General features: G+C 41.4%; 1 protein-coding gene across 1 annotated transcript; it reads left to right on the top strand.

The window, feature by feature from the left end:
* Window positions 1-11,137: 11,137 nt before the first annotated feature.
* Window positions 11,138-16,317, top strand: nfkbib (nuclear factor of kappa light polypeptide gene enhancer in B-cells inhibitor, beta). Its single transcript, XM_083664840.1, has 6 exons — window positions 11,138-11,987; window positions 12,134-12,251; window positions 12,839-13,040; window positions 13,181-13,269; window positions 13,685-13,936; window positions 14,129-16,317. Exons 1-6 carry the CDS (start codon window positions 11,491-11,493, stop codon window positions 14,171-14,173), a joined length of 1,203 nt encoding a protein of 400 aa, XP_083520966.1. The 5' UTR covers window positions 11,138-11,490; the 3' UTR covers window positions 14,174-16,317.
* The last annotated feature ends 543 nt before the right edge of the window (window positions 16,318-16,860 follow it).

Raw genomic sequence — 16,860 nt, 5'->3', positions numbered from 1 at the left:
AAAAAACAAATGAATAAATAAATTATTATGAAAAAGTCTAATCTTCTCTGCCAGATGTCTGTGTACAGGCCATGAGAGGGAACGTGGGTAAACACAACAGGAGAGCTGTTTCAGACAGTGCAGCTTAAAGTGCAGCAACATACAATACCTTTTGGACAATAATAACACAAACTGCTAAAAAATATTTCTGCACTAATACTTTATGACAATGGTAGCACCATTCTTATGAAAACATGGGTGGGATTAGCATTTAAGGTGTGTAGAGTTGTGTTCCCAGACGCAAGCAAATTACTGGCAGCAAAATCAATCAGTCCATAATGTAAAGGAAACAACATTAATAAGTATGCTAAACAAAGTTAGCCAGGCAGAGTCAGTTGCCATGGCCCTAAAATCCACTCTGTACACATAAGACAAAGGCACAGTACTCCAAGAATCCAGTGAGACTTCCACACAAACAGGCTCTGGCTTTGATCAAACCCAAACATTGACCCAAGCGCTAATCACAAATCACAATCCAGGTGCTTTGATTCTGCCTTTCATCTCCTGCTCTTTGATGGAGGCTTAGGGTCTGTGTACCCACAGGAGAATTCAGGCCTGAGCTAGGAGTGTGTGGAGGGGGGACCTATCCATATACCTCTGCCCAGACTCTTAGTTGGCAGCTAAGACCCCCAGGTCAGCCCACCCACTGTGAGTGAGATCAACAATATGCCAGTTGGGACAAGCTGCCTATCTGTGGTGATGTTTTAGAATATGGATGGACAGATGGCATTGGTCAATTGAAATTAGCTAGCCATCATTAACATGACGTGTGAAAAAGTTGAAACCCACTTCAAATCTTCACTTGGAATGTTCAGGGTACATTGTACTCATGTCCTGTCTGGCAACTGTATCTCTCTATAACATATAAACATATAAAAGTACCAGTACCTCCTCTGCAGTTTAACTCATGTAATATACACAGTGACAACCCTACAATCCAACTGCTTTTAGCTGCACAGAGATTCAAAACCTGGTTTAACATTAATCATTCAAGGAACAAAAATGATACATCTCTGAGAGGTTTGGTTTCATTATTGTGTATACTTTGAGTTTCAGGCTTTGAATTATTGATACATCACCAGTTCAGCCAGGATATGAAAGTGAGCTCCTAACCTGAATGGTTTCATAATAACATTCAACATGATGCATTCACTGTGTCTGGTGTAATGTAGTGTAATAGAGTCTGTTTTACCGAGACATTTTCTTCCCAGTCTCCCACTAACTCCCAATACACTACAGTGTAACTTGTTGTCAACCTCTATAAAAGGTCTTCCTCACATGTTGGACTAATTTCAGTAGGAACGGGGAAATCCATTAAACCAAAAAACCTTTCATCCAAACATGAAAGCCCCAATTTTGACGATGAATAATCTATTCAATAATCCTAATCCATTTGACAAGACATGGTGGAAGGTAATAAAGTTAGTAGTGATTACAGACCGAATGGTTTCAGTGAAAATATTGGTTGAAAGAGGGTTGGGGGTGGGACTGTGAACCCATGACTGAACCTTTTAGTGGGATTAAACCTTCAGTCATTGAAGACAGTATGTGAGTGGGTCCTTGGGGGACACTCAAGGCAGAGTGGGATTGGAGGAAGGACAGGGAAAATGGAAGGTGTGTAAGAAGGTGATGATTGATGGATATGGAGTAATGACAAAGGGTTATTTATTCACTACAAGGCCATGTTATGAACTTATTCAAACATGAGTATGAGAGACTGAGGAGTGTGTTTATGTGCTGGGTTCCATTACCTGACGAAGAGGGACTATGTAGTTTGAAACGTCTTTTTTCTTGAAGTTATCTTAAAATCTTATCTCCTGTGACCATTTTTGACGTGCATAACAAACCTGGGTTCTAGCACTGTACACATCATATCATAATATTAACAGCACACACACACACACACACACACGTGCGGTCACTAACCCCCTAATCAAAAGAGTCATCTATCAGAGAGGCCCATGTTGAGGATGATTTTGTTACCGGGCAGGTTGCTGTGGTGACAGAAGGGGCAGTAACAATGTTAAGCACCACAGGGACTAGTGTACAGAGGGACAGTATCAGCAGCACAGCAGAGAGAAGAGTCCATTCCTCTCATCACAACTCTGTATCATCATGCCATCCAGTGTGTTCACCTCTACCATGTACACTCTTATCCAGACAGCTGGTCCAGAATACCATCGCAGTAGAAACATTCCTGCCTGCCACTGACATGTGGAACATGATTCCCCATAACATGTACTGTATCCATAGGTTTCTCCCTGTGTACTAGAATGATATACACCTGGATTAAACAATGATGTCATAAATCTTTAGGAATTAAATGAGAAGAGGTAAATGAAACATGAGGGAAAGGGTTGACAAGTCGCCTCAACCAGGGAGATGAAAACTTCGATTAGAATACATTTAATGAAGTAGCCCTCGACTTTCATCAGCTAGAAGATCAATGAAGGGAGAGCAGATGACAAATGTGGAATCTATTTTCTGCATCTGTAATCTAGTCATGCATCACAGTCTGTGGAATAACTAATTAAATAATATTCGCCTTTGTTAACCCTTTTTAGTGGGGATATTTAGGATTACAACGTAATATCTTAATTCAACCATTTCAACATAATTGTACCCATTTCAATCTAAACCATTTTTGTAACGTAAATTGATGAAATGGCTAACCAAAGTCAATGTGAGTGCCTGGGCCTGGGGTATCGGTTTGAAACTAGTGATGTTGTCTAATCCCTCGAGAGGGGAAAGAGGTAAAACGGGAGGAGGGCTAGGGAAACAGATCTGGAGAGAAAAGAAACAGACAGAGTGCTAGAGGGGGAAAACACAAAACAGCAGACGGTCTGTTTTACTTGGCTGCTTACGTTGTTGCTCCTTAGGAGCAGCAACTAGGCCCAGACTGAGTACATTACTACAGATCAGCCATCGACTCATAGTGAGTGCATTACTATAAAGATTGTGTACATTACTACAGGTCATCCATTGGTTCATAGTGTGTGCATTACTATAGAGATTATATATATTATTATAGGTCAGCCATAGAGGGAGAATGCAGCAATTGATATAGTGTAAATGGCAAATTCTAAAGTCTACGAGATGTACAGTGCCTTCGGAAAGTATTCAGACCCCTTCACTTTTTCCACATTTTGTTGTGTTATAGACTCAATTTAAAATGGATTAAATTAAAATAATTTGCCATCAATCCACACACAATACCCCAGAATGACAAACGAAAACAGGTTTTTAGAAATTTCTGTAAATACAGAAATACCTCATGTACATAAGTATTCAGACCCTTTGCTATGACACTCTTGAAATTAGCCAAAATGCTCTGATTTGCATAGGAATCAATTACACACTGTGGAGATTAGGATGTCACTACCAACTCAGCAAATTTCATAGTTTTTTCTTGATCCTGACAAACTCCCCAGTCCCTGCAAGTGACAAACATACCCATAACTTGATGCACCTACTACTATTCTTCACACGAGAGATGGTGCGGAAACTGCATGTGCTGGATTTCCATCAAACTTAATGCTTTGTAGTAAAACCAAATAAACACATTTCCAGCCACTTTCTTTGCTGTATCACTTGAGCAAAGGGTCTGAATACTTATGTACATGAGGTATTTCTGTATTTCAATTTAAATAAATTTACTGAAATTTCTAAAAACCTGTTTTCGCTTTGTCATTCTAGGGTATTGTGTGTGGATTGATGACAAATTATTTTAATTTAATCCATTTTAAATTGAGTCTATAAGATAACAAAATGTGGAAAAACTGAAGGGGCTGAATACTTTCTGAAGGCACTGTATGATACAGCCTTGTGACATGACATCATGTCTTGTCTTTTCCATGGACTATACAATCTCACCAACAGTGAACAGAAGACATAAAGACAAAAACACACACCATCTTGCCTGACAAAATATCTATTATGAAACAGGTGGATGCATGCTTCCTGTTAGAATATGCATGGACAGGCGATGGTTGAATACCACTGAGGAACCATATGTTGGCTTCAGCTCAGATCATTTCCACTGGGGTGGATTACTTAGCTAAAACCTGTAATAGTTATTTGGGGGCATGGGGGTCATCTACCACTGTCCATAATCAAAGAGAAAGAATGCTATCTCACCATTCACGGTGGTGTTCATTACTGCAGTGGTACAGATTATAATGTTTCAACCACCAGTCTTCATCCGGCAGTCTCCTAGCAAAACGTACATGCAGGAACAATAGTACAAGGCCACCATAACGTGCTTACCTGCACATTACTGTAGAGTGGAATCTTCACAATTAAAAAATGCTAGGTAGTAATTTGACTTATGTGGTGGTTTAAGGATTAAGCATTCATTTCGATTGGTTAAAGTAAGGGTTAGGGTTAACATTAGGTTAGGTTTTCACTTCAAGAGGTTAGGGTTAGGGTTATGCATTAACTTTGAGTGCAAGGGTAATCAGGGGAAGGTATTAGCAAGGTATTAGCTCTTTCAAAAGACGAAAAAAGTCTACACTAAAAGCACATTTGTCAAAATTGCCCCAAAGCCGACTTCAGCTCACAAGTTTCCGGTTCCAAGATCTTGGACCACTCTCCAACCTAACCCGACCAGCCATTACTGCTGTCACTGTTGATACTGTCTTTTGTGTATCATTTTATGTCCGACAGCAGCTAATGTTACAACTTTTTTTTAAGCTGAACTAAAAAAAAAGTTATAAAAGTTAAAAATCAAAGTGACGCTTACTTACTGAACAGGGAGCCAACAATTCAAACAAGTCCTTGTCAGTAAGCATCACTTTGATTTTACTTTGACTTTCATAACATTTATACTTTTATCTTAGGCAACCTGATTGGCTGAATGCTGTAACAGTTATGGAAGTCACGCGGAAGAAGGATGACCCACTTTGAAAATTGTGTTTTATGAAGAGACTGGGCATATTTTCAAAAACAATTTTTCATCTTAACACAAAACCGACATCTTTATAGTTTGAATGGAGCATGTTCAAGGTGCCTGCTTACCCGAGGACAGAATGGATTAAGAAGTCTTAACATTAGCTGCTGTTGGACGTTAGAGGATACACAAAGTCAGTATCAACAGTGACCTCTTACAGCCAGTCGGGCTATCGCCAACCACAAGCAAGCCAATGTAGCCCTCTGCTGCTTGCAATTGCCTGATATGTGCATGCACACACGCTTAGCCGGTAACTACTATCGTATGCAGGCGTACGAATTAGTGTAGTGATACCCATGTATCTGGAGATAGAGCATCAGCATTGTCCTTCTAACGCCGTAACTACACCAACACCGACACAAGAGCATAACGTCATAGTTCCGTTAACACAGTTTTCAGGGTGCTGCACCAAGAGCGAGACGAGATGTGCTGTCACAAACTAGGTTATATTTCACAAAGGGAAGCTATCTGAAAATCATTTTCGTTACACTTTATAACGGGAGGCTATATTCTTGAAACCTCAACAACTAATCGGCAATATCAATTATTTGAAGTTTCGCTTCGCAGACATGCTGCTTTTGTATGGGGTCTAGCATGTCTCATAAATCATTGTGAGTTGTTTAACTGCAGCTCACGGTATTGAGGTGTTACGGTGCCGTAAAGGCGTTGGTGTACTTTGGCCGTAAGTGTGTACTATATACAAGAGTATCATTGAAAGAAACGTGGACTGATGAAAGTGAACAACCATTACAAATGATTTCATAATTTTTCAATTGCAATATTTTCCAGCTGTATCACTCCCCATCCAATGCTTATTGAACCATTATCATCTTGCCATCCATTTTAGGGTATGGTTTTATTGAAGAGATCTTATGTTGAATATTTATTCAACTATGTCTCTTTCCTTGTATCCCAGAATGTGAGTATCTTTGACCCGGAATGGGTAGAGTGATGTCAGTTATACTTTGGACCAAGAAGTGTTATTATTAGCAAGGATGTGTGACATTTAAAATGGGTTACGTTTGATATCTGAAACGGTGGACTGCTCCTCCCCCTCTTCACAAGAGAAGAGCTATGGACAGCAGGATCAGTCAGCTTCTCAATTTAGAAGACTATTGGACTATAAAGTAAGCCAGACTGCATATAAAACATGTCATTAACATCCTGTGAGAGAAAGAGAGAGAGAGGGAAGGAATAAGGTGGAGAGGGAGAGAAATACTAGTAAAGAGAGAGTAAACAGGAGTATAAGGTTCGATGGAAGGATGGATGAAGGAGAATGGGAGATGAGGTCAGTGCTGAGGAGGGGCTGGCAGAGGCATAAGGCTGGTGTTAAAGAGAGAGGGACAGTGAAAGACGGAGATGGAGCGTTACAGAGAATAGCAGAGAGTGCCAGGGGTGTGCTTTGACATTCATCACAGTGATGGGTTGGAAAAGGAAGGCTAATCTTTGTCACATTGCCTCACACCAGTGCCTGACATCACTGCCTTCATGTTAGAGACTCTGGCTGTGACAAACATGGAGGGGCACATGCTTGCATGAAGATGGACGTAAAATTATAAGATAAGGGCTTCAAAATAGTCTCCAATGTAGACCACTGATCTCCACACACACACACACACACACACACACAGACACACACACACACACACACACACACACACACACTCAGGCACACACACACACACAATTTGATGATCCAGTTTAATTAAGAGCACATAATCCTCTGGTGATAGCCCAATACAGCCATTACTGCAGTAGATAGATGTTCACAGTACACAGACTGGATATGTGGAGCCTATACCCAGCACAGCACCCCTCATTACTTTGTGGTTACAGATGGAGCATTACCATGATGATCAGAGCAGTCATGGCCCATTTCTGCTGATTCTTTGTTTTTCAAAACTGCGTTGGTGTGCATTCTATTAGCGAATGATACCAAGGAACCCTTATGTATTAAAGATGTGTATACCGTCTAACTGCCCCGTAAGCCAAAAGTTTTTGAATAAATGTCTGAGCTCCCTGTTATTATGACATCTATCCCAGGAACCTGACCCTCTCTCCAGCGTGGTCAGTGTGATTGGCGGACACAGAGAGCAGCACACCCCCGCAGGCACTCCATCTTCCAGGGCTGTGATTTAGAGGCAGAGGAAAGAACCATTGGCAGGTTTAAAACACTCTGTTAACAGGCCAGCTCCCCAAGGCCAATGATAACACAGCCTGGCAGCTATTCAATAAGACTCCTACTATACTGAGACTCTCAGATATTCAGTGCCCTCCATAAGTATTGAAAAGAGGAAGCATTTTGTCTTCTTTTATCTCTATTCTCCAACAGTTTGGATTTTAGTGTTTTTTGTCAGATTAGGGTCACCATTTAGAAAGTACAACATTTTTTAAACATACTCCATATTTCAGGGCTCCAAAAGTTTTGGAAAAAATCATGTAATGTCCAAATAAAGTACTCATATTTAGTATTTGGTTAACAATCCTTTGCATGCAATAACTGCCTGAAGTCTGCGATCCATTAATCCTACCAGACGCTGGGTATATTCTCTGGTGATGCTCTGCCAGGCCTGTACTGCAGCCATCTTCAGTTGTTGTTTGTTTTGCGGTCTTTTTGCCTAAAATCTTATCATCAGGAAAAGAAATGTTCAATTGGATTTAAATCTGAAGATTGACTTGGCCAGTCAAGAACTTTCCGCTTTTTGGCCCTGAAAATCTCCCTAGTTGCTATGGTAGTATGTTTGGGGTCATTGTCTTACTGTATGATGAAGCACCATGAATTTGGAGGCATTTGCTTGTACTCAAGCAGACAAGATGTTTCTGTACACTTCAGAATACCTTCTGCTACTGCTGTCAGCAGTAACATCATCAATTAAGACAAGTTAGCCAGTTCTTGTGGCAGCTATACATGACCAAATCATAGCACCCCCTCCACCATGTTTCACAGATGAGGTGGTATGCTGTAAATCTTGGGCAGATCCTTTTTTCTCCAAACTTTCCTCTTGCAATCACTCTGGTACATATTATAATATTTGTCTTATCTGTCCACAAGACCTCTGCAGGCTTTTTAGGTACTTTTTTGTGGATAATTGAAGTCTACAAAGGTTCAGGCATGCACTTCAAGGAGACGGCAGTTGGCCGATCAGGTGACGGACAGGCCGTCAGGTGACGGACAGCTGAATCCACCTATGAAAGGAAGCAACGCATCACGGTCATGGGATCAGGCTTAAGAGAACTGAGTTTGCAACACTCCATGGTTAACAGTGCTTTCGCCACTGGCTATGCAAGTTACATTTTTGTTGTCCCACCCACTGCTCCAGCTCCCACCTGAGGGTTCACTCTGTGTTTTACCTACCTACAGGGGGTTTTAAAGTTCATGGGCTCCCCGACTTATGATATTATATTTTATATTTGTTTAACTTCACGCGGGAGCTATATTAGAGTGGAGCCATCCAATTACGCCAAACCTAAAGTATTACCATCAAACATATGGTATTACCATTTTAATTAAACGCCAAACCAAAACGTATTACCATGTCTTTACATTTATTAGACAAAGTGTCCTGACTGAACTAGTGGTTTGCACCTTGCAGTGAAGTCTCTGTAGTTCGGCTGATGTTGTATTATTCGGATGGTAGTCTCTGACACATTCACGCCTATTCACGGAGAGTGTTCCTGTTCTGTGAGACAGTTGTTTTGTGTTTTTTCTTAATTATGGTGAGCATTCTTCGATCATCCACAGTAGAAGTCTTCCTTCCTACTAGCCTGTTTGTGATTGCTGACCTCACCAGTGCTTTCTTTCTTTTTAATGATGTTCCAAACTGTTCATTTTGGTAAGTCGGTTTTGGTTATGTTTCTGATTGATTGTTCTGATATTTCAGCCTAATAATTGCTTCCTTGACTTTCATTGATGTCTCCTTGGTACTCATGTTGACAGACACCAATAGCAGACTCCAAAGGCAAATGCAAAGCCTAGACTATTTGATTTCAAATACAAACATATAGTATAGAGTATATAGAGTGTAGAGCTAAAAGTCACACACTAAACCACACCTCACTACCATCTCCCTACACACGCCTTCCCATAAGCCACTGCCAGAAATGTTTCTTCTTTCCAATGCTTATGGAGGGCACTGCATTCAACTAGACTCCTACTAAACTGAGACTCTCATAGATATTCAGCTGTTATTCCTATTATTTGTCTCAGAGATAGTGAGGTGCCTATATATATTCAGTATGACTCCTGCTACAGTGCAGTGACTCTCACAACATTCATACTACTGCGACTCTTTGTGGTTTTCAAAAACAGTGTACTGGGTTGTTTATAACTATATCATTGTTGCATTATTACATCGACCTGACCAATTTTTGACAGGTAACTGGAGAGATTTGCAGAGCATAAAGGCCTTAAAAGCCTCACTGTTCTCACCTAAAAAGGTTGTTAATATAGGTGATTCCCAAAATAACCTTTTTCTCAAAATGGCCATGTCCTCATGGTACTTTCAGCATCAGAAATCAGATAACGTCACTGCAAAACTGCAAGAAAACCTTTCACTACGACTGTACACAAGCCCTGTATTCACAAAATAACATTTTTAGGTTGTGTTTACTTTAATGTGCATTTTCTTGATTTCCTATAAGATCACCACAGTCATCTGCTTCTGTACAAGTGAACACCACTGATCTGATAACAAGAGGTTGGGTGGTATTGCGTGGGGAATGGGGGATTGGTATTCTTGAGCTGCTGCCAGTGTTAAAAAATGTCCACAGAAGAGCCCAGGCCAGCACTTTTCAGAGAGATGCTGTGGAGTGGTGATCTCCAGCTCCCCTCCTTCCCCCATAAGCACCAAATCATGGTCCGCCCTCTGGGACAGCCTCCTCTCTCCTCCTCACATTCAGAGCAGGGCTGTAGGGCTGGAGGGCTGAGCTCAGCTCCCATGCTAATGCTCCATATGTTGATCTGCAGAACATCTTTGGCACAGTCACACACTAAACCACACCTCACTACCATCTTCCCTACACACGCCTTCCCATAAGCCACTGCCGGAAATTAATTTACTAAGACCCTTTTTCCTTAACCGCTTACCCACTCTACACACCCCCATCCCCCACATACGCACATCCACCTTCCAAATCAATACACAGAGGCTGCATAAATTAGGTGTGGGACTAATCTTATTTCCTAATTGCCCTGAGAGCAAGTTTCTGCCATCCATCAGGCATGTGCTACCACAGGCATGGAGACATTTTCCCACCTTCTTTTTCAGACTGACAAAATGTCCATCAGACCATGTTTTCTCTCTTCCTCAGACTCTCACGTCTCTTTTCAGAGTGTGTGAGAGTGTATGATATTGGGACCAAACACTCTCCTTCTCCCCCCCCCCCCCCCCTCTCTCTCTCTCTCTCACACACACACACACACACACCTTCAAATAACCCTCTGCATTCACTGAATCTCTCTTTCAGGTAATTTCAGGTGACCAGTTTATTTCCGCTTTAAACGTCCTTTCATTCACAAAGTTAATCATGATTAATGTAAATACATGTCATAATCGCATCTCATGAACTCTGTCATTGCTGCATAGTATTGAAAACTGTTTTTCTTCATCAACTGTAATTTATGTCCTCTACTGTTGTTAAATGCAACAAAAAATTTGATAATTACTGAATATAAAAATATGAACCTTATATAATTCTGCCCACAAATGACAGAGGAAGGGTGTTTTTGCCAATGTTACATGTAAAGACTTTGATCGCCACCCTGTGGTTGCAATAAACCAATGAACCATCAATCTTGCAATACTCTTTCTGTGGTAGAGGAACAATTGAGCCATAACACCAAAGATCTCGATCTCTCTGATAAGTAAGGAAAATATAATGAACTATTAACTTATTGATAGTTAGACCATTTTTATTATTTTCCTAGATAAACCTGTGCACCCAGAGTTGCACCTATGCAACCAATGCAAAGTATGCCTTATAAATCAATACTGTATATATCAATATAAAACAGTGTATTATCTGGCAATCTCTCAACAGTTTTGTAAATTAAATATGAAAAAGTAGTGATAAAGGACCAATCAGCTGTGCCATTACACGCATGCGCGGAAGACCTACTTTCACTGGTATTATGATCCGTCTAACATTAGACTGGAGGCTTGGGAATTCCCCAGGACAACTCTTTAGCGAGAGAGGGGCCTTGACCTGTAAACAACCTAACACGGTAACACTTTTTTGCACAGTGAATAACCGTTTCAAAGATGAACATTGATGAGATCAGGTAGTGGTCAGCTGCAGCGCCCTGCGCTGTTTTGGTCTTAGCACCCCGCTAGGACATCAGTTGCCTGCCAGCTTGACAGCACAACTACTAGGTACGTTAGCTAGCAGCTAACTAGCTTGCTACTTTGCTTTAATAAAAGCTAACAGTAAATAGCCACCGTTTTAACCAGCTATATACGCTGATATTTGCAGAGGAGTCTATAAAAAGAGCATTATAATCCACAATGGCTGGTATTCAGCCCCGGTACGATTCAGGAAAGCAGAATCGGCCTGAATTTAGCTTCGCGCTAGACAAACGCGAAGCCCTGGGAACAGTCACTTCTGCACCCGAGGATTGGTGCGACAGTGGGCTGGACTGTCTTAGTGGAGCAGCGCTCAGCCTTGATGACTCCTTCAGCAACGAGACATCACAAACCTGGGGGTCCAGATCTCCGCTCACATCCTCGTATACCTCTCTTTATGACACTGACAAGCGCCCAATGGACTGTAGCTCACTGGGGAGCGGTGAGAGATTGGACTCAGCAATAGGTGACTCGATTACGGATGAGACCATGGGGAGTATATCACACGGACTCGGGACCATGCATCTGAATGAACCAGTTGTCAGTGACAAAGGTGACGGCAATACTGGTAGGCAAGAAGCACCGAGCCCAGAGGAGGAACGACGGAGGAGAGAGGAGATGTTCAACACACTGAACTTTGTGTCCGAAGATGGAGACACGTGAGTGGGGTCCTTATTCACACAAGTCAATGGCCTCAGAATTAGGTGTTTATTCTTTTTCAGATAACCCAATGATTTGAGAGTTTATCCGAATGGATTATAAATGGTTGGCTATTTGTTAACATTGAGCATAACTTTTCTCCTAGGGCTCTTCACCTGGCTCTCATTCATGAGCACTGGGCCTTTGTGCAGTACTTACTGGGGGTTATAGCGCTAGACCAGAGCTGGGTGCCTTACCTGGACATCCAAAATCATTTAGGACAGGTGAGCACAGGAACACACTTATCTGCTGAGCAGAGGTGAGCCACTCAATCATATACCCCCCAGTGGGCTTTGACAACAGTGGTTTATGTCCACGTCCATTTTCCTGCTGTCCCCATTTCATATATATATATATTGATTATATTTATTCTATGTGCACAAATAGCAGTAGTTGACTTTTACAGCCCTACTGCACCAGGGGCGTGAAAGAGAAAAAGATAGACTCCTATTGTAGCTACTTGTAGCTACTTTAGAGCCAAATGTTAATTGGTGCACATACATTTTCCAAAAAGATTTCGCTCCCCATCTGTCACATTGTATCACATTTGAATGTACTATGAAATAAAAAAAGACTCAGTTCAGATACTGAACTAGTACACTTCTTCCATGACAAAAAAACTAACAAACAATAAAATGACAAGAACACCACTCAAAACAAGATTTTAAAAAATAAATAATATTTTTTTATTTTTTATAAACTTTGACCCTTTCTAACTCTTATTTTTGTTACTATTTTTTCCTGACTGTCATCTCCTCTCTCGTGGTCTGACATTTCCCCCCTCCTCACTCTCTCAATCTGTCTCTGTCAGACTGCCCTCCACCTGGCAGTGATAGTGGACCAGCCCCAGTGTGTGCGTGGCCTGTTGTGGGGAGGTGCTAGTGCAGAGCTCCAAGAGAGAGGGGGAAACACACCGCTGCACCTGGCCGTGAGGGAGCTGAGGCACGACTGTGTGCGGGAGATCACATCCAATAGCCAGAGCACTGACTACTTGCACATCACCAACTTCTCAGGTACAGCTCACTGATTATCATATGAAGTGAGAGGACTGGGACTGTTGGAAACACTGCATACTGTGTCATTTTCTCTTCTTTTGTAATGTCTACCTCTACAACCTCCTCCCTCTCTCTTTCCCTCTCCCTCCCTCTTTCAGGGGTGAGTCCGCTGCATTTGGCAGTACAGAGGGGCAGGGAGGATATTATTAGTATGCTGATTGAGGCAGGAGCTGATGTTAACCAGAGGGTGAGTACAGTGTCTGACTGGTATAGACAGGGTGGGTCCTCTTCTGGGTTGTAACATCTCAGCACTGAAAGGTCACCTCACCTGCTGAGCAGAATGATTGCTTTTAAAGGTTAGAGAAGAACCCTTAAACTCACTTGAGAGCATGCAGAAATAATTTCTCTAAATGTATCTGCCTTACCCTGTATTATTGATAAAAAGCAAACTCTAAAAAATAGCTCTATAGCTTACTCTGGCAGTTTTACATCAATGATACATGGATCCCCATCTCTGATTGAGGCACATAATCAGCACGGGCCCAATTGGGTAATCTCAGAGTACTCACAAAACGACTGCAACCAAAGGGATGTCATTGTTTATGTGTTTGAAGATCCATTAATTGGCTCTCTCTCTCCTATCCCATCTCCTGTCCCTCCAGGACCTGGGCTCAGGCCGCTCGCCTCTTCACTGGGCAGTGGAGTCTCAGAGTCCCAGGGTGGTGCAGCTGCTGCTGCAGGCGGGAGCCAGTGTGGACCAGCCTTCATATGCAGGCCACACAGCCCTCTACTGTGCCCTGCACAGGCCCAACAAAGAGGTGCAGGCCCTGCTGAAAGCTGAAGGGGCCTCTGACACACAAGGCCAGGATGAAGAGGAGGAGGAGGAAGAGGAGGAGGAGAGGGAGAGTGAAGAGGTAAGGATAGTCTATAGCATGGCTGCAGATATGTAAGCTTCTTCATCTGCCTGTTGTTATAAAGTTGTTGAGGATTGAAAAGGCACACTGTTTGCTTTGTTGCTATCTGTCTGGGTGTAGGCAAATTTCTGGGTTTTATGAGATTGTGTTATGATGTAATAACTTGGTTCCTTTTGTGTCTGCCTCCTCTAGGAGGAGTTTGACGATGTTGTCATCAATGGCCAACGAGTGCACTAACCATGAACATGGACACTGAGCTACATGCGGTCATGGCACTGCTGCTGGGTTAATCGATAGATGTGCAAATGTGCATTTGTGTGTGGGTATGTGTGGTTTGTGTATGTATGTGTGCCTGTAAATTGTATATAGCAGAGCTAATTAACCCTAGTTCTCAGCCCAGTCAGGAACTAAATACTTTGATTTAATTGATCACAGTTCTTACTGTATTGATTTAGTCCTGCTCTGTTTTGTGCGGGGGGTGAGCAAATATTAGTTGGATCACATGGTTTTAGTGTCCGTCTTGGGCAGAGTTGGCCTAGACTAGTGTTACCTACCCTAAGCATGGGAGAATGATCCAACCATGGATTCAGCTGTGTTCTGTGAAAGTGAAAACATGGCCCTTGCCCACCAGTGGCCATATCTCTTGTACATGTCCCACCATTACTCACATTTTTTGCATGGAACTCCACTGCTTATATAATGGCTAACACCTCTCTGCAGAAGGGTCATATAAGTGTTACAAGATATTCAGTAGTAACATGTTGATACTGTAGTGTGCTGTATAACAGACGTTAGTTGGACTTTTTAAACATGTAATAAGCTAAAGAGTTGGAGTTTTAAGTTCTCAGATTACCCTGTAAGTTATATGTATGTTTAAGGGACGTGTATATATATAGCTGATCTCCGAGGACTCCTTTGTTTTGCTTTTCTTCTCGTTTGATTATTACTGTTGCTACCATAATTCTCTTACCTCTGAAGTGTATCTTATGCTGCATGTTTTTTTTTTTTCTTCATGCTGTAAATCTGGGAGGATGGTGGTAAGACTGCAAAGGATGTGAGGAACAGAGTGTTGTTAGAAGTTAGGGAAAGATGTGAGTGGTTATGAGTATGGATGCAAAGGGTGAGAATATTCCCGGCAAATTTCCAAACTTTACTGAAAACATTCTGAACATTGGTAATTTACCGGATTTTGGGGAATTATCAACACATGATCTGACTTTGAAATACATTGAATCAGGATTTTCCCCCAATGATCTACACAACCTATTGATCACTTTCAATGCAATAGTTTTCCCAAGGCACTGTAAAAGACCAAAAAACCCCAGTAAAATACATCTAAAACTGTTAATATGTCCTGTGTCTAGAGACGAGACAAGATGGTTTTAGAATGTTCTCTGTCGGTTCTTGTGTCACGCTTTATCTCCGACACCCATTGGACAATTTTGAAGAAACTTGGGTGAATGATGTGTCTTGCTATACAGATCCAGAATTGACAAAATTACACTGATTGGCCCAATTTTGACTTGAGTTAATGATGTGTTCAATTAATTAACACTTTACTAGCTTATCATGATATCTAGATCACTATTACAATCTCAAACTCAATCTGTTTTGAAGCCAGCAATTTATCTTTTTTTACACAAAAACTGCTGTTAATACGGTTTACAACACGTTTGTTACTAGGATATATGATCTGAAGAGATCATCCCACTTACTACAAACGGGATGACTACCCCCATATCTCTCTGGGGTGATTGATGTTTACATTTCTGATTATTTTCAAAGTTTCCATAGATTCGCCAAATGATCGGTAAATTACAATGGTTTGGTAAAGATAATGAAATGTACAGGATTTGTGCAACCCTACTGATGAGAGAGAGATTTATGCATGCAAAGGTAAGTAGCTATGAGGAATGGAAGGAGTGAGAGCTCAAAATATTGGTACTTAATCTTTGTGTTAAGTGTAAGAAATATCATTGACTGTATTTGAGAACCAAGGCGACATTAATCAAGATTTTAAAAAATGTAAGGCGTGGATAGAAAGTCACATGATTCAACAGTTTCAGTAATTAATATGATACTGAGTGCAGTAATCAGGGCTGACTTACCCTGGAATACCCCAGTGGTGATATTTAGTACAAATAATGTGTACAATTCACCAATAATATACTGTGCTGCGATGAATAAAGCAAGCCCAGGGACTTTCCAAAGCAAGGATTGGATACCCTTTATCTTAACGCATCTGGTGTATAGTCACTCCTTTATGTGTTTCAACTTATTTTTGTATTAATTTGAAGAGGGAGAATGATGTGTTTGCTTGTTAGCAGGAGCATGCTGCTGCCTACATGGTTATTGTAATCAAAACTGTAAAATAAATACATTGAGAGGATAAGCTGTATGTGCTCTTTTCACTCTGAGCTCTCTGTCCCTCTCACACACACACACACACACACACACTAAACATTGTGGAGCAGACTCCTGGACAGTAATTATTAAAGAGTGAGACGTTAAGCGAGACAGTAACATTTGAAGATTGATAGAAAGGATGCAAGTATTCAAAGAGGATGCTCACTGGGCCTGTCTGCCTACACTGCGTGTGCGGATGTCACTTGTCACAAATGTTACAATCAAATTGTTCCCCCCGGAAACAAGAATTAGCTACGCAACTTTGAAGCTAGGTAGCTCAATATACATTAATCTCACAAATTCAGATTTTAGCTACCTGTTTTCAACTAAGACATCAAAACACAATCATTTCAAAGGGAAAATAATTTCGAAGGACCTCAGGTGGGCGGAGAACATCACCTCCACCATCAAGAAGGCCTAGCAGAGGATGTTCTTCCTGCGGCAGCTGGAAGAACCCACCCACCCTGTCACACACACAATGCACTGACAGTGTAATTTATAATTATTTAAAATTATTC

This window comes from Argentina silus, assembly GCF_951799395.1.
Source record: "Argentina silus genome assembly, chromosome: 2".
NCBI lineage: Eukaryota > Metazoa > Chordata > Actinopteri > Argentiniformes > Argentinidae > Argentina > Argentina silus.
This window is presented reverse-complemented; position numbering and strand designations above follow the sequence as displayed.

Bases quoted from the DNA above. Each gene is read 5' to 3' on its own strand.
- nfkbib (XM_083664840.1), top strand. From the start codon at position 11,491: ATGGCTGGTATTCAGCCCCGGTACGATTCAGGAAAGCAGAATCGGCCT. The intron at 11,988-12,133 runs GTGAGTGGGGTC...CTTTTCTCCTAG, and splicing joins GTGTCCGAAGATGGAGACAC to GGCTCTTCACCTGGCTCTCA. The intron at 13,041-13,180 runs GTACAGCTCACT...TCCCTCTTTCAG, and splicing joins GCACATCACCAACTTCTCAG to GGGTGAGTCCGCTGCATTTG.